This window comes from Mirounga angustirostris, unplaced genomic scaffold (assembly GCF_029215605.1).
Source record: "Mirounga angustirostris isolate CCGP_5_RB_7025 unplaced genomic scaffold, mMirAng1.0.hap1 SCAF_17, whole genome shotgun sequence".
Taxonomy (NCBI): Eukaryota; Metazoa; Chordata; class Mammalia; order Carnivora; family Phocidae; genus Mirounga; species Mirounga angustirostris.
The window spans coordinates 27084665-27107692 of NW_026991725.1; the positions used below are offsets into that span (position 1 = coordinate 27084665).

The 23028-nt window shown below is 47.5% G+C and overlaps 1 protein-coding gene and 1 non-coding gene across 5 annotated transcripts in view; one reads left to right on the forward strand and one right to left on the reverse strand.

Annotated features, from left to right (window-relative positions):
* Positions 1-2099: 2099 nt before the first annotated feature.
* The window catches only part of STAT3 (signal transducer and activator of transcription 3), a 72367-nt gene continuing 51438 nt past the window's right edge, over positions 2100-23028 (reverse strand). The window contains exons 9-24 of one of the 4 annotated variants that reach the window (XM_064583189.1): positions 20727-20885; positions 20525-20617; positions 19617-19676; positions 15359-15388; positions 15166-15259; positions 15005-15052; positions 12755-12838; positions 11326-11424; positions 11091-11226; positions 10228-10280; positions 9897-9991; positions 9638-9777; positions 8503-8712; positions 5253-5295; positions 4856-4918; positions 2100-4185 (exon numbers count right to left, since the gene is read on the reverse strand). In XM_064583189.1, coding sequence (XP_064439259.1) covers positions 4894-4918; positions 5253-5295; positions 8503-8712; positions 9638-9777; positions 9897-9991; positions 10228-10280; positions 11091-11226; positions 11326-11424; positions 12755-12838; positions 15005-15052; positions 15166-15259; positions 15359-15388; positions 19617-19676; positions 20525-20617; positions 20727-20885 — 1369 coding nt within the window. In that variant the 3' untranslated portion in view covers positions 2100-4185; positions 4856-4893. Of the gene's footprint in view, positions 4186-4855; positions 4969-5252; positions 5296-8499; positions 8713-9637; positions 9778-9896; positions 9992-10227; positions 10281-11090; positions 11227-11325; positions 11425-12754; positions 12839-15004; positions 15053-15165; positions 15260-15358; positions 15389-19616; positions 19677-20524; positions 20618-20726; positions 20886-23028 lie in introns of all 4 variants that reach the window. The other 3 variants (XM_064583187.1, XM_064583188.1, XM_064583186.1) reach the window with 3 other exon arrangements.
* Positions 21103-21175, forward strand: TRNAR-CCU (transfer RNA arginine (anticodon CCU)). Its single transcript has one exon. It is a non-coding gene; the product is annotated as a tRNA-Arg (tRNA).

Consider the following 23028-nt stretch of genomic DNA (forward strand, 5'->3'; position numbering starts at 1 on the left):
TGTTGCCATGCACGTGTGTTGGTCTATTGATTCTTTCCCTCGGGAGGGAGGCTGGGATTCAGTTTTGAGTCATGTTTTATACTTTATCTAATGACTATGGACTCGAGATTGTTTGTGACCCGAGGGCTTCTCTAGACCGTGGCCCTAACGCAGCAGGAACGGGTCTTTGCGGTTGGGTCTGTCAGAGCTGCTCTGAGTACGTAGTTGCTTGGCCTCCCGGCCTCCTGGCCTCCAGCCGGGGGACGTGGGCTTCATGTCTGTGGTGCCGTTACCCGGTCTGCTATCATTTTCCAAGTGTGATCGCCTCCCCTCCATCGGGCCCCAGCCTTCTTTCCCTGACGCTCTGCAACCCTGCTCCCAGGAGAGGGGGGGAGACGGGCAGGAACTGGGCTAGGACGTGGTGGGTGAACAGAGGGCCGGGGACTTGGGGGCTGATCTCCCTCTCCTGGAGAACTGCACTGAGACGGCCGCAGAGAAGCTGTTTGTGGCATGCCTGTGGAATCCCGAGTGAGGGGTAAAAGCTCAGCTCGCTCCCCCCTGCTGGCAGGTGGACCTGGACTAGGCCTCATCACAGTTGCGTAACGCCGAGGTCCGAGAAGGCCTTGCTCCCGGCCTCACATGCTCCTCCCTTGGAGGCTCTGTGACATGCAGCCGGGGGCAGCTGGTGGCAGAGGGTCGGGAGTCCCAGGTTTAAACATCCCTGAGGGAAGGTGGGGACCAGAAGAGGGATCCTTGTGTACTTTGTACATAGGCCACACATTTGTGTAAACAGTGTTTTCGAATAAAGTATTTTTTTCATAAATTTGCTGTCACGGCTCCCGCGGACAGCCCTGGGTAACGGGGATCCCTGGTGCTGGGGTGGTTTTGTTGCTTCCCTCCCGTGTGGCTGGTGCTGTAATGCTTCCAAAGCTACCACTCTGCACCCTCTTCCCTGTGTTAAGGGTGCCCACCAGCCCTGCAACGCTGTCTCTGCTTCTCAGAAGCCAAAACGACTAGGGCTGGAGGCCTTGGGGGAAGGGGGTGGGGGCCAGGAGCGGGAAGAACGGCAGCGGGGGGGGGGGGGGGGTCTGGGCCTCTCCTAATCAGCTGCTGCTATAAGCAATCTTGAAGCCTTTGATGCGGGGGTGGGGGGGGTGGAGGGGCAGTGCCAGGGGCAGCAGGGAGCCTCAGCGACAGTCCCTCCTTGCCCGCCTCTTCCCGGACACCAGCAGGTGGCACCATCCCACTGCCACCGGCCCATTCAAAGGGCCAGCCGGCCCAGTGACCGGTAGGGAAGCTGGGGGAGGAGGATGGTCTCCCCATTTGGACCCCCTGGCGCCGACCTGCTGCCAGTCCAGGGGCTGTCACTGGGGCCCTGGTGGGGTGGGGGGGGGTGTTGGGGAACGGTTGGGGAGCCAGGACCTACCCATGAGGTTTCTTCAGAGCTCAAAGCAAGGGAAGAGGGGTTTGCAGCCTGCCCCAAGGAGGCGCAGGGGCCCTGCGCGGGGCTGGCGGGGGTGGGCTGGCGGGGAGAGCAGCCGCTAATCTCCCCTTGCATCTTGGCAGGGCTGGCGGCTGGTATCTCAGCCCGCGGCGCGGTCTCCATGGCGCTCGGCACGGGGGTGGGGGGGAGCCAGCCGAGTGGGCGCATTGATGTCTGTGAATTATCACCACCGGTCGGGCAGCCAGTGAAGTGTTTCCGTTCATCCCCGCTGAGTGAACTGAAGAGAAAGCGATAATGGAGCAACTGTGGGAGGGGAGGCCTTAGGGTGGGGTGGGAGTATCTTCACCCCAAGCCCCCTTAGGTAGCGCTTATCTGACCCCAGACAGGTTCGTGGGGCTTGCAAAGGCCCGAGGAGGGGGGAAGGAAGAGGGAGAAGGGGGGCCTCCACGGACACCTCTGGCTCCTCCGGTTACCCCTTCCCTGGAGGCCACTGGCTAACATAAGATGGGGGGGTGCTCGGGGCCCCAGAAGTGGGCTGCGGGGACCAGCCCGGGAGCAGGGGCCCCCGCCTCCTGTCAGGATCCAGGCTCGGCCTGTGGGTAAGGCCCCCTCAGACCTGAAGGGGGGAGGGGCAGGGGGACCTCCAGCAGCCAGAGACAGAGCTGCCACGCCCTCAGACGGTTCCTATATAACTTTTATTTCTGGAAGTTAAAGTAGATACAGCAATATACAAAAACAAAACCGAAAACCAAAACCCCACAATAATATAAATTTTTACACTATGAAGTATACATTGGAATTTGATGCGGTGACCAGGACAGCAGCATACAAACCGCTGTGCAGGTAGGTCGAGCCATCTATGGGAACCCCTCAGCTGGGCTGGGGACGGGCAGGGGGAGACAGTGGAGAGAAAGCGGGCAGGTCCCGGAGGGCTCGGCTCTTGAAGGCAGGGGCTAGAACAAGTCTCGGCTCCTCTCAGAACTTCCGCTACAATCAGAGTTAAAACCAGATACACGTGCTACCTCGAAGTCACCAGCTTTTCAGTGTCTGCGCCCTAGAAGCCTGGATCCTTGCCCCAGGTGCCTCTGATCTAAATCTTCTCTCAGTTTCTGAGTTAAGCTTATTATGAAGTGAAGAGTGTTGCTAGAGGAGGGCGAGCTCTGTACTACCTGCCAACCAGTTCTAGGGAAGGACAGGGATGGCCAAGCGCAACCCCTGTCCGTCTTGGAGAGAATGTCTTCATCCCCTTAATTCTGAACCTGGTGAGTACGGGTAAAACAAACAGCACACCACAGAAACTCTGACCAACTGAGATCAGGTGGTCCTGGACCACCCGATCTAGTCAGGCCTCTGGGTCAGACGAGGCCCAAATACTGGAGACCACGAAGCGTTCTGAGACGCACAGTAAATGGGAGTTGTTCTGCCTCATGGGTGAGGCCCCCATGGGGAGGAGATAGTCACCAGCACGGGGGGTGGGGGAGGAGGCCAGGGTGTACACTCCCTCACACAAGGGATAGACCTCGAGTTTATCAGTAAGCCTTTTGCCCCCGGCTTAACCAAGTGAAGAAGTGATTAGAGGTGCCGCGGGAAATCACCAAGAAACCGGGATAAGAACCGTATTCCCTGAGCTCAACTAGACCCTTGGCTGGGGCCCCAACAGTCTGTTGTGTTCCACCTGTAACTCTCGCCTTCTTATTCCAGGATTCTCAAAGCAAACAGGACAAGGGACCTTTAGACACTGAAAGGAGCCCTACACAAGGGGGGGTCAGGTGGACAGGGAGGAAAGATCACCCCATCCCTTATAAGGCACCCACAGGAACAACCCAGGCTCTGGAACAGGAGAAGTCCAGGGAGACGGGGAGGGGGGGGAGAGGGGGGACAGGTGGTAAGCACTCCTCTGCCCAGCCTTACCTACTAATAGGCCAACACATTAAAGGGGAAAATAAAAACTTTGTTTATTAAAAAATGTCTAGGATGTTTAGGTTGTCCTTCAACCTTCCTATTTCATAACCAAAGGCCAAGCCACAGCTTCAGATGTCTTTTAAGGGTTGGATCTGAAGCCCATTTTAGGATTTCTATAAATTATCAGCCTGAAGAAAGCTGAATGCTTAAAGCACCAAGAAGGCTACTGACTGAGTTGTCTTAAATACAGAAAAGGTTATGCCAATACAGTGTTTTTTGCCCTTTAATTTTTTTTTAAATTTAAAAAGAAACTTAGGGGCTGTGAAAGTCCTATCTTCTATTTGGTTGTTAGCAGGGTTAAAAGTGCAATGCCAGGAGGAATGTAGCTAGAGGCAGCCTGTGGTGTGAGCTTACAGAGATAGGCAGAGGGATGCGCGGGCACCAGGAGGCACTTGTCTAAGGACAACACGAGCTGCTGAGAAAGGAGGGCCGGGGAGCCAGAAAAGACCAGAACATTTCCTTTTTCTCCCTCTTGCCACCCCTTCCACATCCCCCGGTCACAGTGTCAGAGAACACATTCTTATTTGCATTTAGGTAAAAGCGTTATCACCCACGTTCACGCATTTCTCTATTTTTAAAAGTGCCCAGATTGCTCAAAGATAGCAGAAGTAGGAGATTAAAAAAAAATCTGGAAGCACAAAGTGAGAGGAGTCTCAGACGATCTGGGGGTTGGCTGTGTGAGGGGTGGTAGAACACAGGTAGGTGCCTCTGTCCTCGCTCTCTGCAGCCTCAGCCCGCCGCTCCTCACATCGGGGAGGTAGCGCACTCCGAGGTCAACTCCATGTCGAACGTGAGGGACTCTGGGGGGACAGAGCGGGAGAGCTCGTTCAGTTGCCTGAGCCCGCGAGCCGGCAGGGCATGCTCCCGCAGCCCTTCGGGGGACAGAGGCCCAGCCAGCACTGCCATCCAGGGTCCTTGCCCCGCGTGGCCAAGACAGGGTCGGATACTCCAGATTTACTCTCCTCCCTAGAGGGTCTGGTCTTCTGGAAGGGCTCAGTCCCCTTCCTCCCTTAACTCGTTCCCAACTGTCCGCGTGGAAAGATCGAAGGCTGTCCTGCAGGATGGGGCAGCCCGGAGCCACCGGGTGGCTACTGAGCATCACAGTGTGGCCAGTCCCACTCAAGATGGGCTGGAGCCGTACAACACCCAGCAGGTTTCAGAGACTTAGTACAAAAAAAAAACCCTCGATAACTTTCTCTTATGTGCTAAAATGCTAGTACTGGGGATTTACTGGGTTACAGAAAAGATACTATTAACGTTAACCTCACTTGTTTCTTATTGCTGTTTTTCACGTGGCTACTAGAAAATCTGCACTTACAGGCGTGGTGCACATTTGGTTTCTAAGGGAGAGCACTGCCCTAGAACTTTCTACCAATCGCGCGGTGAGGGGGGCAGCTCTTGGCTCGGTGCATGGCACACGAAGGGGGCTGACTTCCCTCCTAAGGACAGGGTCTGTCACCAAACACTCACCGAACTGCCCTCCTGCTGAGGGCTCAGCACCTTCACCATTATTTCCAAACTGCATCAATGAATCTAAAGTGCGGGGGGACATCGGCAGGTCAATGGTATTGCTGCACGTCGTTCTGTAGGAAATGGGGAGCAGCAGGAGGGGAAAGGGCCGGGTTGACAAGACACAATGGAGAAAAAAAAAAAAAAGAACAAAACACACACACACAAGCCATCAAACTCTGGTCTCCAACAGAAAAATAAAAGCTCAAGCTTTTTAAACACACAAGGTCACTTTGAGTACTACGCAGAGCCCAGGACGTTCCGGCCCTTCACAGGATAGCTCTCACCCAGCGTCCTACTCCCAGGAGAACTGAGGACACCAGAAATGAAGGCCAAATTGAGAAGGGAAGCCACTTACGGTGTCACACAGATGAACTTGGTCTTCAGGTATGGGGCAGCACCTGGGAAGAAGAAAGCTGGGGCTTACTAACTGCGACCCCACTGTGGGCCAAGGGCAGCAGGAAGCCGGCTGTCTCATCGGCACGGACGTGCACCCCACTCCATCCTGCAGCGGAGGCCGTTTGGAAGCCCCACCTCCCCTCGGGGCTGCCCTCCCACCACTGTGTCCTGCTGGGTGTGCGAGGCACCTGCAGCCCGGTGGTTCAACCCTTTCCATAGAGCTGTCCTGACCTGCAGAGACTTTTAAGCACACCCTGGCCCCACCCGAGCCTAGACCAATGCCAGCCTGTTTGTTCTTTCCCTAGATGATGTGAACACTGAGCTGCCTGCATGGGGTCTGAGGATTGTATTCTGGCCTGGCCGCATCTCTTCGCTACAACTTCTCCGCACGCAGGAACGGAGCCGACGCAGTCTGGCCTCGGACACACGCGGTCCTGCTCAGATGCCAAAGTCACCACGTCTCTAAGAGAATGTGGAAATTGCTCATGCTGTTGCGAGGCCCAGAGTCATACTTTTCATTCCTACGGGCATTCATCTGCCTCTACTACTTTTTAGGTGAGCCGTATTAGTAACTCCCCAGTTGGGGAGCAACATCATACAAAGAGCAGCCTCTCTGTCAAGGGAGGCTGCCTGGTGTGGCAATACCACTGACTCCGGACTGAAGACAGGAGGCCTGGGGCTTGTCATGTCTTCCACAGCTAAGACACCCGGAGCAAAGCACTTTCTACACTAAGAGGGAGGGGGAAGAGGGAAGTGCCCATCTGGGTCATTTATAATTCTTTTTTTTGTTTTTTTAAAGATTTTATTTATTTATTTGACACAGAGAGACACAGCGAGAGAGGGAACACAAGCAGGGGGAGTGGGAGAGGGAGAAGCAGGCTTCCCGCCGAGCAGGGAGCCCGATGTGGGGCTCGATCCCAGGACCCTGAGATCATGACCTGAGCAGAAGGCAGTCGCTTAACCGACTGAGCCACCCAGGCGCCCCTCATTTATAATTCTTGTTCCATAGTTAGAAATGTGAGGACTGGAATAAATGAATTTTAGACACTAAATGTTTACACCAAGACGTCAAGGAGTCTTGAAGACACTGGCATGAAATCTGGTGGATTCTGGTGAACAAATCACTTAGGAGGTGTGGGGCAGGGTGGCGTGGGCCGAGAGAAGCACAGTTATAAAGCTTGAGATTTATAGAGAGACCAAGGAATCAGAAAGTATGCTGACAATCTGAGAAAGGCATTGTCAGAGGGTCCTTAGATTGCCATCCAAGGTTATTTGGGGCCAAGAAATAGATTCATGTGGAGCAGAATCCAAAGACGCTACCCAGGCAGGGTTCTGGTGTCTTATAAATCCACCGTGGTGCAGACCTGAGGGGAGGCGACATCCTGGACAGAGAAGGATTTAGTTCCCCAGTGATCAGGTAGCTGAGAAAACTAGCTTTAGCCTGAGATTCAGCAAGAGCAGAAACAAAGGAGAACCAAGACTGAAAGTGGAGCTTTGTACAAGGTTGTCAACATACTTCATCCAATTTGTACAAGGTTGTCAACATACTTCATCCAATTTGTAAGGTAAGGGGCGTGTCATTTCTAAGAGATGCCTCTCTACCTCAAGCCACCGAGAAATCCTGTGTGGGGTCTGGTGAAAAAGTAAGGAAGAAGGAAGAGTCCTGGGAAGACATCGATCTATCCCTGGGGGCAAAAATACTTTCATGATGGAAAACAAGAGGAAATGGGCACAGATCCATCTCCTGGAGGATGCCCAGTTGAATGCGGGGTCGCCCCCAGCACTCAGCCCACCCCATCGTCATGCTCCCAACATGCCAAGCCCCTCAGTGCCCACTGCTTACACTCGCCTCCCTAGGAGGCTGGCAAAGCACTCAAGTAATTAGTTCCTTTCTCCGCCTGGGCTCTTGACCCGAGAAAACACTGGTGACTCCAGGCAGGAAAGGACCTTGCCTGCCGGTCACACAGGATGGCTGATGATAATGGAGGGCTTGGCCTCAGATTGGGAACCTGGATCATGAAAGCAAAACGAGCCAAAGGACCAGCACTTGGATCTAAATGTCCTCTGCAGAAAGAACAAAGAGTAGCGTGTTGGGACTGATAAGCACATCTCCCAACTGAAGCACAGCTGGAAAGCCAGATAAGTAGCAGACAGGAAGTGAGAGTTAGTTCTTCTATAGTAGGAACAAAACCCAACAACATAACAAAGGAAAGAGGGAAGTCACTTAACAAGTAACTCAAATTCCTTTTTCAAGTCCCAGTCTTCCCCCATCCCAAGAAGTTCCTCAGAGGGGATTCCTAGGAAAAGGTGGGTGTGTGCTTGCGTGAGGTCTCTGTGCAAAAACAGTTTTTCCAAAAGCAACTGGAGTAAGGAAGCTACCCTCAAAGGATCACTTTAAAGAGCTCCCTGCTGGCTCTCCAATTAAGGGAAGTTAAATAAAAACAAAGAATGGCAAAATCATAGGCTCCCCATCAGGATCCGGACCAAGAACCCAGAGAGCCAAAGCAGCAAGTGGGGACGGCACAGAGCAGCGGGGCCGCCCCTCTAGGCTGCTGACCTCACTAGCGGTTACAAGCTCTCCATGAAACAGTGTCTACAGGGCTTACAGCAACACCTGCGCTCCTGCACATGACGCAACCGCTTCATTCGAGAGCTGCTCGCGCTAAATCCCACCCCGAGCCCTCCCACAGGTTACAGGCTCCCCCTCAATCACCCCTCCCCCCGCCTCTGCTCACAAACCGAGTTCCTGTGCTGCTAACACTCATTTCCTCCAGAAAGCCTTTCTCCATCCCACACGACACTGCTCAGGTTGTTCAGTGATGGGGAAAAGGAAACACACTAGACTCGAGTCTGAGTCGCAGACCTTCCAGCAGCTACTGTGTGGGAAGCGCTGTGCTGGCTGGACATCCTGTTACTAAAGAATCCTGTCCTCACTCTCTCGGCAGCATTTTAGATGTCTGGGGTGAGTGTGTGTGTGCTATTTCTCCCTTTAGCCTGGCAAGTTCCCTGTGGGGCAGAGACAAGTGACTGATTCCTCTCCTCTCTCCAACCCCATCAGCCACCCAGAAGCACTCACTACAAAGTTCTTTCCCATAAAGAGGAATAAAAGATCAGGCCCTTCGGGCATTTACCTGTCTGTCCCCCAGGGATCCTGCAATTGCCCCCTTTTTCCCAGAATTAAATGCCCGACAAGGAAAATCAACAACTACCTGGGTCAGCTTCAGGATGCTCCTGGCTCTCCGGTCGACAGTACTTTCCAAACGCCTCCTCCTTAGGAATGTCGGGGTAGAGATAGACCAGCGGAGACACCAGGATGTTGGTAGCATCCATGATCTTATAGCCCATGATGATTTCAGCAAATGACATGTTGTTCAGCTGCTGCTTGGTATATGGTTCCACTGACTGGATCTGGGTCTTACCTGTCATGGGACATTGTAAGGGAAGATAAGGGCACCAGGTAATCTCGGAGAAGACGACCCGATTTATTTTTCCTTGAAAGGGGAAGACATGCCAACCTAGCTCCTGAGCCCTGAATAGCCTGTCCAGTCAGCTGGCGCTGTGGAAATGTTCAGCTGGTTTCTGGAGAGACTACCCAGTTGGGTCATAGGCAATATACCTGAATAACTATGTGCATAAGATATATTAACAAGGTACGTAAGAAAGGAGACGAAGAATGAGATTTAAATTGCAAATTTCTGGGCACCTGGGTGGCTCAGTTGGTTAAGCGACTGCCTTCGGCTCAGGTCATGATCCTGGAGTCCCGGGATCGAGTCCCACATCGGGCTCCCTGCTCAGCGGGCAGTCTGCTTCTCCTTCTGACCCTCCCCCCTCTCATGCTCTCTCTCTATCTCATTCTCTCTCTCAAATAAATAAATAAAATCTTTAGGGGCCCCTGGGTGGCTCAGTCGGTTAAGCGGCTGCCTTCGGCTCAGGTCATGATCCCAGGGTCCTGGGATCAAGCCCCGCATTGGGCTCCCTGCTCAGCGGGAAGCCTGCTTCTCCCTCTCCCACTCCCCCTACTTGTGTTCCCTCTCTCGCTGTCTCTCTCTGTCAAATAAATAAATAATAATAATAAAAAATCTTTAAAATCTTTAAAAAATAAAATAAATTGCAAATTTCTAGGCAAATATTAGCCCCCGAAGCAAGCAAAAACAAAACTGGCAAACAATCCTTCAGCTGAAAGAATTTGGAGAGAAGAAGTCACTGAAAAGTGTTACTACAAGTCGGAGGCAGGGGAGTGCAAAGCCACCTTTGCCCACTAGGGGGCAGCGGGCGCTCGAAACGAGTGCAGTGTGGCAGCCGCAGCAACTGCCACCAGGTGGGGTGGGTGAGAGTCCAACTTACCGCTGATGTCCTTCTCCACCCAAGTGAAGGTGACACCTCCTTCTTTGCTGCTTTCACTGAATCGTAGCAGAAAGGTGCCTGGGGGCTTGGTGCTCAAGATGGCCCGCTCCCGCTCCTTACTGATAAAACCCATTATGTACCTGGAGCCGAAGAAGAGCGACAAGATCTGGGCTGACAGGGTCCCCACCACCGGCCCGCTGAGAGAGCAGGTGACTTCTTACACACGTGCACTCCGCCAGACGCAAGAGTTTCAACCTACCCTTCATTCCAAAGAGCCAGGATGTACTTTTTCACAAGGTCAATGATATTGTCTAGCCAAACCCAGAAGGAGAAGCCTTTGCCAGCCATGTTTTCCTAAAGAAAAGAATAATGGGAAAAGCCAAGTCCACCCTCCCAGCCTTTTCCTTCCTCGAGGCACGATGCCACCAAAATCCCCAGGCCCATCTACCCTCAGGTAGGTCCTACTGACAGCGAGACCATGAGTCTTCAGCCTCCAAGCCCAGTCCCATCCACGACAACCTCATAGGTAAGCATTCCGTCCCACTCCCACTCCCACTAGCTGGCCACAAGGATTTAACAAGACGGCTTACTTTGCAAAATTTAGCCCACGTAATCTGACACCCTGAATAGTTCACACCAGGTCCTGAAGGGAAAAAAGAATAAAGCAGTGTAATTTTCAGGTTTGAATCGAGGTCTTATTTCTTATAACAGAACACACATTCCTACACATCTGTCCCACAATGGGCTGAGAAACCACTGGCTTCCATGGTTTTGAAGGCTCCCTCTGTCGTGCGCATGTGTGCACGCACACGCACATACACACACATCCACCCTCACAAAACCCCATCATGGGATCACCTGGGGTGTTGTTTAGCCTAGCGGAGGTGGTGGACGACATACCAAGTCTCTCCCCCATCTCCCCACCCCCCCTCCTCCTCTTGCGTGGTGGACTGGGGACCAGCAGCACATGTGAATAAGCTGACAGTGTTAGAGGCTCATGTCTGGGACAGCACAGGATAAAGCTGCTTTCCGTGCAGATAGCATGTAAAATAGTACACTAAATTTTTCTTTTTCAGGAGGGAAAAAACAAAACAAGCGTCCAGTTTATTGAAGAAACGGACAGGGATGTCAAGCTTTTTACCTCTGCCTTCTAACAAGCACTTAAAAAATCTCTTCCTAAGGTTAGACAAAGTCGTGCTCTGGAAGGGTGGAGGGGTCCAGCCACCAGGAGAAAAGACATCTGCGTCCTACCTCGGAAATGATCACCAGGAGGCAAGCTTCCTCTGCCTCCCTACTCCACTGGTCCCCCCCACCCCACCCCACCAACTGTGGGAGCGCATGCGTTCTGGCCCCAGCACAGAGCCTCGCTCAGCCAATTTTCCTGAATGAACAGCCCCACAGGCCAGATTCCTTTTCTGAGGAGGGCAGCAGGGAAAAGAGGGGAAATGCTGACCTAAGAGTTTCTCTGCCAGCGTAGTCAACTGCTCGATGCTCAGCCCTCGCTTTGTGGTGGAGGAGAACTGCCAGCTCAGCACCTCGGCCACTTGATCCCAGGTGCCAATCGGGGGCTTGGTGAAAAAGTTCACGTTCTATTGAAAACGACACAGTTGCTCATTGAGATGAGACAGCGGTGCCTGATGACCCACACGAGGGACCACAACAACGGTTTCCAGAGGATGGGCGCCTACCTTGGGGTTGTTGGTCAGCATGTTATACCACAGGATTGATGCCCAGGCATTTGGCATCTGACAGATGTTGGAGATCACCACAACTGGCAAGGAATGGGTCTGTGGAGAAAGTGGGGAATGAGTTGGGGAAGCAGAGGGCCCTCAAAGCTTCGAACATCTCTTCAGCCATACCTGCGGTTTTGGAATAAAAGGATGTGCCGTGAACCACACATACTGCCAACTTTTGGGGAAGAGCGTGGCTGAGTCAGCTCAACACCCAGAGTGGAGAGAGTGCCAAACATGGGCCACAGGGCACAACCAGGAACTTGAAAATCTGACTTGCTCAAAGCTGGAACTCACAGCCCCCAGATTCCCCATTTATAAAACCTGGAAGGCATTCTCTGAGAACTACAGCTGTATCTACCCGTTAGACAGGTCCCAGGAGCCAAAGACAAGGATTCTTGCTTTCTTCAGCTCTATCTTTAACTTAAAGATCAAGAAAATTGGTAAAAGAGAATGCAAATGCCATGATTTCCTGTATACTAAAAACACTGGCTGTCTAAAGACTATTTTGCCCAAACTTTATAAAGTCAACTATCACAAATTTCTTTCTTTTTTTTTTAAAGATTTTATTTATTTATTTGACAGAGAGAGACACAGCGAGAGGCGGAACACAAGCAGGGGGAGTGGGGGAGGGAGAAGCAGGCTTCCCGCCGAGCAGGGAGCCCGATGTGGGGCTCCATCCCAGGACCCTGGGACCATGACCTGAGCCGAAGGCAGACGCTTAACGACTGAGCCACCCAGGCGCCCCAACTATCACTAATTTCTAAATACAGATTTTCACATCAAATTTGCTGAAAGCTGACTTTATAGTTGACCCTTGAACAACATGGGTTTGAACTGCATGGGTCCATTTATACGTGGATGATTTTTTTTTTTTGCTAAACAGAGTACAGTACTGTAAATGTATTTTCTCTTACGATTTTCTTGCAACATTATCTTTTCTCTAGCTTACTTTATCGTAAGAATACAATATATAAAACATATAACATACAAAATGTGTGTTAATAAAAAGAATTTAAAAAATTTTTTTAAATGTGTGTTAATAGACTATGTTATCAGGAAGGCTTCCAGTCAACAATAGGCTATTAGTTGTTCAGTCTGGGGGGAGTCAAAAGTTACACACAGATTTTCAACTGGGCAGGGGGTTGGCGCCCCTAACCCCTGTGTTGTTCAACGGTCAACTGTATGTGCATCTTCTAAGCACTCAAGCAAGACTCTACTCTCAGCTGGGATACTCTGGAGTTTTGGGAGAAAAACAAGCAAAAATAAACACAGTGCTAAGCAGAGAGTCATCACTCTACCTTCTGTAGAAAAAATCCGAACTAGAAGTTCTTGTCCCAAATCACCCCTGCATGCAGCCCTGTCCCAACTCTGTGGCAGAACTCACCTCAAGGTCAATCTTGAGGCCTTGGTGATACACCTCAGTCTCAAAGGTGATCAGGTGCAGCTCCTCGGTGACAATCAGGGAGGCCTACAATAACAAGAAGGACACTCCCTTCCTCAGAGAGAACGGCCTTGGACACTAACAGCCATAGCTGAGAGCAACATGCCACAGCCACGCTGCACCAAGAAGGGTAGTCCACCAGGGGGCCACAGACACGCCGCCCGGGACACAACTCTGAGCACATGCTCTCTTTAAGTGCTATGATCTTCAACCTCAGCTTTTACTGGTTCTTCAACCTCATCCTTTACTGGTTTTATTAGAAAATTCCAGACCCAAGAAGTTAGTTACAAAACGTGTAAGGCACAAAGAATAACAAAACAATGAACACCTTTACCCATTATGCAGTGTAAGAAAAAGAGCATTACCACTGAGATTCTCAGGGTGCCCTTCCCCACTCCCATTCCTGTCCCTGCTCCCTCAGATCTAACTGCATTTTGTCTTTTGGGTTTATTATTTCCTAGCTTTTCTTTATGGCTTTACCTTATTTATATCTCTAAATAAGGTAAGCGCTGTTTAGTTTTGGATGTTTGTGAACCTTATACAGATGAAACCATACCCTACGTACTGGCGTGACCCACTTTTGCATGCCTCACTTTTTGCGTCCATGGTTGTGTGAATCTGCTGGTTATTCATTTTCACAGTTATATAGTATTCCATCATAGGACTCTACCACAAATCCTTTACCCACTCTAGTGGTGATGGTGGGTTATATTTAGGACTTACCATCAGGCTGCTGTGACATTTTGTACATTGTCTCCTGCTACATATAATTGTTTTTCTGAAGCGACAATTTATACTCCCACCAGCAATATAGCTACCTTATTTTCAGTAAGACTTCCCAATGAATTCTCAGAAACACAATGCCAATTCATTTTTAAAACACTTTTTTCCTAACTATAAAAATTATGTATGTTCAGTTTAAAATGCAAATATTACAGAGATAGAATAGAGCAGTCTTGGATACCAACAGCAGCATAAATACATCAACACTGTTTGGTATATATTCCTTGAGAACTTTGGGATGCATACATGAATAGGCAAAAAACAGTGTAGTACACTTTTTAAACAAATATACTAATATACTATTCAAATTATTTTGCATCTTGCTTTTTCTTTTTTTCTTTTTTTTAATAGGTTCCACACCCAACGTGTGGGGCTTGAATTCACAATACTGAGATCAAGAATCACACACGCTCTACCCACTGAGCCAGCCAGGCGCCCTGCATCTTGCTTTTTCGAAACAAATATGCCACACACATTTTTCTATGTTGTTGCACTTCACTCTTAATAGTCAAGTACTATAAATTCACCTTTTTTTTTTTTTTTTTTAGGTCTGCTACATTTTAGAGAAGAGGGAAGACTGGCTCAGGGCATAAACACCAGAAAAAGAACAGGGTGTCACAATCTTTTCAAAAGAGTAAAAACTAGTTTCTGGTCACATTTACCTATTTTTTTTTTTAAGTAATTTATTCTTGACACTAAGCATTCTATAATCTGAATCAGAGGGAGGGAGACAATAAGGGAAATAAGGGGGACCGGTTTATTCTTTTTTTTTTTTTTTTAAGATTTTATTTATTTATTTGAGAGAGAGAAAATGAGAGACAGAGAGCACGAGAGGGAAGAGGGTCAGAGGGAGAAGCAGACTCCCCGCTGAGCAGGGAGCCCGAGATGGGACTCGATCCCGGGACTCCAGGATCATGACCTGAGCCGAATGCAGTCGCCCAACCAACTAAGCCACCCAGGCGCCCCAGGTTTATTCTTTTTCTTAGATATTTAACTCCGACTTATTACAACCTTCGATGCCACCGCAGTGAGAAAAACAGGTCACCAAAAATGGAGCCAAGTGGTTTGGGCTGGCAGAAGTTGGAAGGGGAATCTGGAAAGCCCCAGGCAAGGTGGAAAGCTTCTTTCCTACTAAATGAGTGTGGGTAAGTCAGCCAGGGACTTTCCACTCCTCCTTAAAGATGAGCCACTCCTGCCAACTCCCGGGACAATCAAGGAAATGCTCCAAGCCAGAGAACTCCAAAGCAGATACGACTTCTGACCATGTCATTCTGACCTGCGGTGATTTTTCTGTATGACTACAGCTTAACCACAGGTTGGTGTCTCTAATTCTGGGCAATAAGAAGGTTCTTGTTCTTTCCCCATCAAAGGAAACCCTCGCAGTTGGCTTTCATCAGCAACAAAACTTACGTCACAATTGGCTCGGCCCCCATTACCACATCTTTGCTCTCTCAGGGTCTGTAAGAGAAGCAGGGAGCACCCATGTCACGTGAGGCTCCCCACCACCAACCTCCCCCCGCTCCCACGACCAGACGCCCTGGGAGACGGGGACCCAGGCTCCCGCCTCATACCAGGTGTTTGAATTCTGCAGACAGGCTGCCGTTGTTAGACTCTTCCATGTTCATCACTTTTGTGTTTGTGCCCAGAATGTTAAATTTCCGGGATCTGAATCACAGCAGAGAAACCAACCACATAGGTGACGGGGTAGCCAGAGGACAAAGTCAGATTAAACAGATCAAAAGGAAGCCTCCAGGCTGAACTTACCCTCTGAGAGCTGCAACATCCCCGGAGTCTCTGTTAAGAGTATAAACTGGTGTTAATAAAACTGGCCCTGTGTTTCTTCAAAAAAATACCTGTCATTTACTCTGCTGGAAAAACCACTGTTCTCCCGGGAATTTCTGTAAATGATTCAATTACATTTTATATGTGACATATGACAACCCTCTCCATACCTACCCAGCATCAACTCCCTCTTCCCAACAGACCCTTGGTTCTGCTCAAGTATCCTTCCCATGCCCACCTCCAGGGGATCCTGATTGTTAAGTACATCAGAGCGGAGCATGCCCACAGCGCAGTGGTCCTGGGGGTGAGGACATGACCTATGCTGTCTCACTCAGACTGGGAAGGAATTACAACCCAGGCTGGATTTACTGTCCACAGCTTCAACGGAATATGAGCAAGGAAGCATGGGACCTTAACTACCACAAGCAACCACACTGGAACTCATAAGGGAATCTTACAAAGCCAGTAATACTTACGATAGCTGAGAAGGCAAATGGAAGATTCTGGGTCCTGGGTGACATAAGTGAGTCACTAATCTCACTGTCAGGAACTTGCCCTAACTCTGCATTTCCAGTTACACTGGGCTGCAAATTTCCTTTATTATTTAAGTCACACAGTTTTCTCTAAAGGTTTACTATTACCGGCAACTCAGATCATCCCATTTGATATTAGCTGGACATAGTCCTCCAGCGTGTCCACTGTCTTTCAGCTCTATGTGTTTGAATATATAGTTTTTTATATAGTCACATTTCTCGGTCTTCTCCTTTCTTCCTTTTTTATTTTAAGTACTGTTTTAAAAGTGCTTCTCCATTGCTATATATGCACTAATATAGCTACTATTTATTAAATAGAGCATTTTGTGGGGGTTTACAGATTAAAATTGATCAAATTTTAAACCATTCAGAAGATACCTTTCCATATATCACATTTTAAAACTTAAGAGTTCTTGTTACCAGGAAATTCTCCCTCATGTTTAATCTAGATTTCCTTTTTATTTTTTTAAGATTTTTATTTATTTGAGAGAGAGAGAGAGAACGAGCAGGGAGGAGGGGCAGAGGGACAGAGGGATTTATTTGACAGAGAGAGACACAGCGAGAGAGGGAACACAAGCAGGGGGAGTGGGAGAGGGAGAAGCAGGCTTCCCGCCAAGCAGGGAGCCCGATGTGGGACTCGATCCCAGGACCCTGGGATCATGACCTGAGCCGAAGGCAGACGCTTAACGACTGAGCCACCCAGGCACCCCTCTAGATTTCCTTTTTAGAAAAAAAAATTTTGTATTACAGCTTTGATATATAATTGATGAACAATAAAGTACACTATTGAAAATGTATGTGGATAAGGTCTGACATATGTATACATGCTACACATACTGTGAAATCATCAGCACAAACCAGATAATGAATATACCCATCATCCCCAAAGTTTCCCCAGACCCATTTGTAATCCATTCCCAAATCCCACACTCCACCCCACCTCTGTCCCCAGGCCACCACTGATCTGCTTTCAGTCACCATAGATACATTTTTTTTTTTTTAAGATTTTATTTATTTATTTGACAGAGAGAGACACAGCGAGAAAGGGAACACAAGCAGGGGGAGAAGGAGGGGAGAAGCAGGCTTCCCCGCGGAGCAGGGAGCCCGATGTGGGGCTCGATCCCAGAACCCTGGGATCACGACCCGAGCCGAAGGCAGACGCCCAACGACTGAGCCACCCAGGCACCCCACCATAGATTCATTTTCATTTCTAGAATTCTATATAAATGGAAACTGAAGCACGACTCTTTTTTTTTTTCTTGGTTTGGCTTCTTTCACTCAGTGTAATTATTTTGAGATTTCTTATGTGTTGCAAGTATTGATAATTCATTCCTCTTTATTGGTAAGTGATATTCCATTTATAGATATACCACAAATTATGATGCTCCAGTGGCACCATTGGTCAGTGCATGCTTACAGATATGCCACGAATTGTTTATTCATTCACCTATTAACGGACATTTGTGTACAGCCCTTTGTGTGCCTATATACTTTCATTTCTCTTGGGTTAATACCTCGGAGTGGAATGATAGGCTCCTAGGGTAGGTGCCTGTTTAACTTCATAGGAAACTGCCAAATTCTTTTCCAAAGTGGTTTTACCATTTTGCAATTTTACCATCATTATATTATATATACATTCACCTACGCTTTTAAGATGCATGAGTTTAAACATATAGATACCTCTAATGGTTAGCAAACAGTGAAACTCAAGTTTCTCATTCAAATCCTCCCCAAGAGCAGGTATTCCCAAAACTACTTCCTGAATAATCCATCCTTTACTCATTGATTATATAAACTTGAAGTCTATTTCTGGACTCAAGATTTTCTTTCAATGATCAATCAGTTTATTCCTGCCCTAGTAACACACTCATTTAGTAACTGAAACTCTACATTTTAATATCTGGCAGGGCATCTTCCCACACCACTCCCATTTATTTTTATTCACTAAAAAAATTTTTTCTAGGGGCGCCTGGGTGGCTCAGGTGGTTAAGCGACTGCCTTCAGCTCAGATCATGATCCCGGGGTCCTGGGATCAAGCCCCACGTCTGGCTCCTTGCTCAGTGGGGAGCCTGCTTTTCCCTCTCCCTCTACCTGCTACTCCGCTTGCTTATGTTCTCTCTCTTTCTGTCAAATAAATAAATAAATAAAAATTCTTTATTTAAAAAAAAAACTTATAAAAAAAATTTTTTTTGAAAGTGGAATGGTGGTTGCCAAGGGATGGGAGGATAAGGGAACAGGGACTTGTTCAATGGATGTAAAGTTTCCATGTTGCAAGATGAATAAGTTCTAGAGATCTGTTGCACAACAATGTGAATATACGTAACACCATACACATAAAAATGAGTAAGATGGGCGCGTGGGTGGCTCAGTCGTTAAGCGTCTGCCTTCGGCTCAGGTCATGATCCCAGGGTCCTGGGATCAAGTCCCACATCGGACTCCCTGCTCGGCAGGAAGCCTGCTTCTCCCTCGCCCACTCCCCCTGCTTGTGTTCCCTCTCTCGCTGTCTCTCTCTCTCTTGAAAAATAAATAAAATCTTAAAAAAAAAAAAAAAAAGAATAAGACGGTAAATTTTACGTTCAAAATTTTTACCGTAACTAAAGATAAGTAAACACATCCATTTTTTTTTTTTTAACTATCTTTGTGGGGCACCTGGGTGGCTCAGTCAGTTAAGCATCTGCCTTCAGCTCAGGTCATGACCTTCAGGGTCCTGGGATCGAGCCCCACATTGGGCTCCCTGCTCAGCGGGAAGCCTGCTTCTCCCTTTCCCTCTGCCTCTCTCCCTGCTCGTGCTCCCTCTCTCTCTCAAATAAATAAAATCTAAAAAAACCCAAAAAACAAAAACTATCTTTGTTTATTTTTCTCATCTTAGCTACAACTTGAAGAGCAAGTAAAGAGATTCTGTTCACATTTTGCTTGGTGCCACGTTAACTGAGAAGAATCAACATCTTTATAATAAAAGTCTGCAATCCAGGAATATGATTCATTTCATCACTTTTTACAATATCCCTTCTCATAAAATTTCATAATTTTCTTCAAATAGATCTTAAACATTTCTGTTACGTTTATCACAATGTATTTTTTTACTTTTTTGCTTATTGTGAAATCATTTTTTTCTATTATAATTTCTGACTGGTTAATGCTAATATATGGTTGAAGTTATTAATTTTTGTTTATTTATTAAACCTACCATCTTCCTTAAGTCCCTTATTTTATTAGTAATTATTTTCCAGTTCACTCTCATGACAATTTCCAGATACTTATGTCACCAAAAATTAAGGATAATGTTCTTTTTTCAAATCTCTTCAAAGGGTATGTGCTTTTAATTTTTGAAAAGTACAGTCAAATTTTGAAAAGTGTCTATTCAATTATGTGGTGAAGTATGGAACAATGAAAAGCATCAATTTTTCCTATATAGCCAGGGTTTTACATGATATGCATAAATTACATTTATAGGTAAAAAATTAAAGAAAAAGGGGGACTGAGGGTCACAACAGCAATCACAACTCATATCTGTACCACCAGTTTTGTGGTTTTGTTCAGGCACGTAAATGACAATGCACTACAAGACTTTTGAAAACTTTTGTTCAAAAAATGAAGATCCCTGAATGGAGATAAAGTCTCTAAGTTCACATGGTATCTGTCCAAGTTCTCATTTCTGTCTCTCATTTGAAAAAAGGAAAAAAAGAGTTAAGATACAGAGTACTTACTTGTCAATGCACACTTTAATTTTAAGCTGATAATTTAACTCAGGGAATTTGACCAGCAATCTATTTCAAAAAAGGGGGGAAAAAAAGTTTTTGAGTAAAGAAAAAAGTATCAGTTAAAAAAAAAAAAAGTCAGCAGGCTCCCCCAAGCAACTCCTACTTGAAGGAATATAAAATTCACAACGCTTCCTTTCTGAAAGGTGAATAAAGCACAATCCCAAATTCCTCTTCCTGCTAGTGCGTCTTTGACCTAAAGTTGAGTATCACCCCTACAGGCCAAGAGGTACTGAAAGAAAGCCTAAGAACCTCGAACTTGGACAAAGTTGTGAGAGATTCACAAAAGGATAATAAAAGTCGTTTCATGAGAAATATTACGGGAATATGTGCTCTGCAGCTGGTATTCTTTCTGTTAAACCTGAAACCTAACACCAAGTTTCTGAGGGAAATTTCACTGCAGAAGGGCAAACCCCAACATACCTGCTCTGACTTGGGTGTGAAAGTCACACCCTGCCCTGCAAGGCCCACCACCCACCTGCTCGATGGCCTCTTAGCTTCTATATCTCGAAGCCTTACTCTTTCCCTTAAAGTCCTTAGGGAAAAGTAGGCTCAAAGAACAGAAAATAACCAGCATTATTTTGCCTCTGTTGCAGGGGAGAAGGAGACACAAAGGCCTAAGACTATAGGGCTGAAATTATAGCAATTTGCCCAGGTAACTTCAAAAAGAGGTGACCATTCCTTGGCTTTTTACAGGAGAAATCAAGGAGCAAGCTGATATTATGCCAACAAATTCCATACACACCATACTACTGCCTGTCATGCCTAGAAAGAACAACCCTGGCCACCTACTCTGCTCTCGTCCTAAGAGCGTCTCTCAATAAAATATCTACCAAAAGAGGAAGCGCGGGGCCCACCTGACTTTGGTAGTGAACTGGACTCCAGTCTTGATGACTAATGGCCGGTCAGGATGCATGGGCATGCAGGGCTGCCGCTCAACCACGAAGGCACTGAAAGCAAAGAGAGGGACAGCAGTCCATACACTTCTCAGAGAACTGGTCTTTGTCCTGTACCTCTGAAGCGAGGGGATGAGGGAAAGGAACCAGAATTCTAAGTTACCTTTTCATTAAGTTTCTAAACAGCTCTACAATCCTCTCCTCCAGCATTGGCCGGTGCTGTACGATGGGATCCCCTTTGTAGGACACTTTTTGCTGCAACTCCTCCAGTTTCTTAATTTGTTGGCGGGTCTGAAGTTGAGATTCCGCTAATGAGGTTATCCTGCCAATAAATAAGAAAGCCACTAGTTACCTCAGTGAGTGCACACCAGTGAGCTGGAGAAGGGGCAGGGAACACCACAGATGTAAACACCACCATGTAGTCCCCTAAAATAAGAAAGGGGAATTTTTTTTTTTATTGTGGTAAAATATACATTATGTAAAACTGATCATTTGTAAGTATATAATTCAGTGGTATTAAATAAGAAAAAGTGGGGGGTGCCTGGCTGGCTCAGTTGGTAGAGCATGTGACTCCTGATCTCGGGGTTGTGAGTTCAAGCCCCACGTTGGGCATAGAGCTTACTAGAAAAATAAAAATAAGAAAAAGGGAGGGTGCCTGGGTGGCTCAGTTGGTTAAGCGACTGCCTTCAGTTCAGGTCATGATCCCGGGGTTCTGGGATCAAGTCCCACTTCGGGCTCCCCCTGCTCTACGGGGAGCCTGCTTCTCCCTCTCCCTCTGCCTGCCACTCCCTCGGCTTGTGCTCTCTCTCTCTCTGCCAAATAAATAAGATCTTTAAAAAAAAAAAAAATAAGAAAAAGGGAATCTATTTTGTTTTTTAAAAATAGTCCCTTCCAGAACTTAACATTCAAAGAGAGAGCTAGGCATAGAGGAAAAAGTGTTAAAACTTATACCCCAAAGAAGGGACTGGGTGGCTTAGTTGGTTAAGCATCTGACTTCGGCTCAGGTCATGATCTCAGAGTCCTGGGATGGAGTCTTGCATTGCACTCCCTGATCAGCAGGGAGTCTGCTTCTCCCTCTCTCTCTGCTCCTCACCCCCCCACAAATAAATAAAATCTTAAAAAAAAAAGAATGTATTTTTAAAAAAGCACTTAAAACTGCTTTCAGTGAATTAACAAAATTCAGGGTTAGTGAGGATGTGAACAAATAGGCTTTCTCATGTAGGGCCGTCCTAAATTTCCAATTTCATGCTCTACATGCTGGGTGCCCCTTTATGTCAAGTTTCTTATAGTTTAAGCCGGTGCATCATGGGCACTGGTTGGGCTTTGCACGTCAAGGATGCTCACTAAGGACCTGCTGCGTGAATGAAAGCAAAAGAGCAGATAAAGAATGATCCCATTGATGTGAAAATGTAGAGATGACGATCTTTTTTTTTTTTAAAGATTAATTTATTTGAGAGAGAGAGAGAGAGCGCATGCATTGGGGGTGAGGGGGGCAGAAGGACAGGGACAAGCAGACTCAGCACTGAGCACACAGCCCAACATGTGGCTTGATCTCATGACCCTGAGATCAGGACCTGAACCGAAATCAAGAGTCAGACGCTTAACCAACTGAGCCACCCAGGCACCCCTAGAGATGATGATCTTTATGTACATATGTACAACAGCCGATGGCTAGAGGGATGGCCATCGAAATTCTAGCTGTAGGGACCTCTGAATGATTGGTTTTTAAAAGACTTTTCTTCTCTTTATTAATTTTCTGTGTATGAACTTTTTTCCCTTATAAAAAGCATGTGTCATTTTAGATTATTAAAATAACTAAAATTGAAACTTTGGTCTGCGCTACGTAGTTAAACCAAAAGCTTTATTTAAATTATTAAATAAAACAGGGGCGTCTGGGTGGCTCAGTCAGTTGGGTGTCCGACTCTTGGTTTCGGCTCAGGTTGTAATCTTGCAGGCATGGGGCTCTGCACTCAGCACGGAGTCGGCTTCACATTCTCTCTCTCCCTCTCCCTCTGCCATTCCCTCCATGTGCTTGCTCGCTCTCTCTCTCTCTCTCAAATAAATAAAACATATTTAAAATATAGCAACATAAACAAATTTTTATTACAAAAATGTCCAAATAAAGGAAAACTCTTCAGACTTTAACTCTTAGACTTGTTTTTTCTTAAGATTTTATTTATTTATTTCAGAGAGAGAGAGTGTGAGCACACACAAGCAGGGGGAGGGGCAGAGGGAGAAGGAGAGACAGAAGCAGACACCCCACCGAGTAGGGAGCCCAACTCGGGGCTCGATCCCAGGACCCTGCGATCAGGACCTGAGCCAAAGGCAGACCCTTCACTGACTGAGCCACCCGGGCACCCCTAGGCTTAATGTGAGTACATCAAAGTCTGCATCTGTGGGATGGAGTCCAACTCCTGAGCCTGCCGTTATGACCGTAATTTTAGCACAGCATTCTAGAAAGAAAG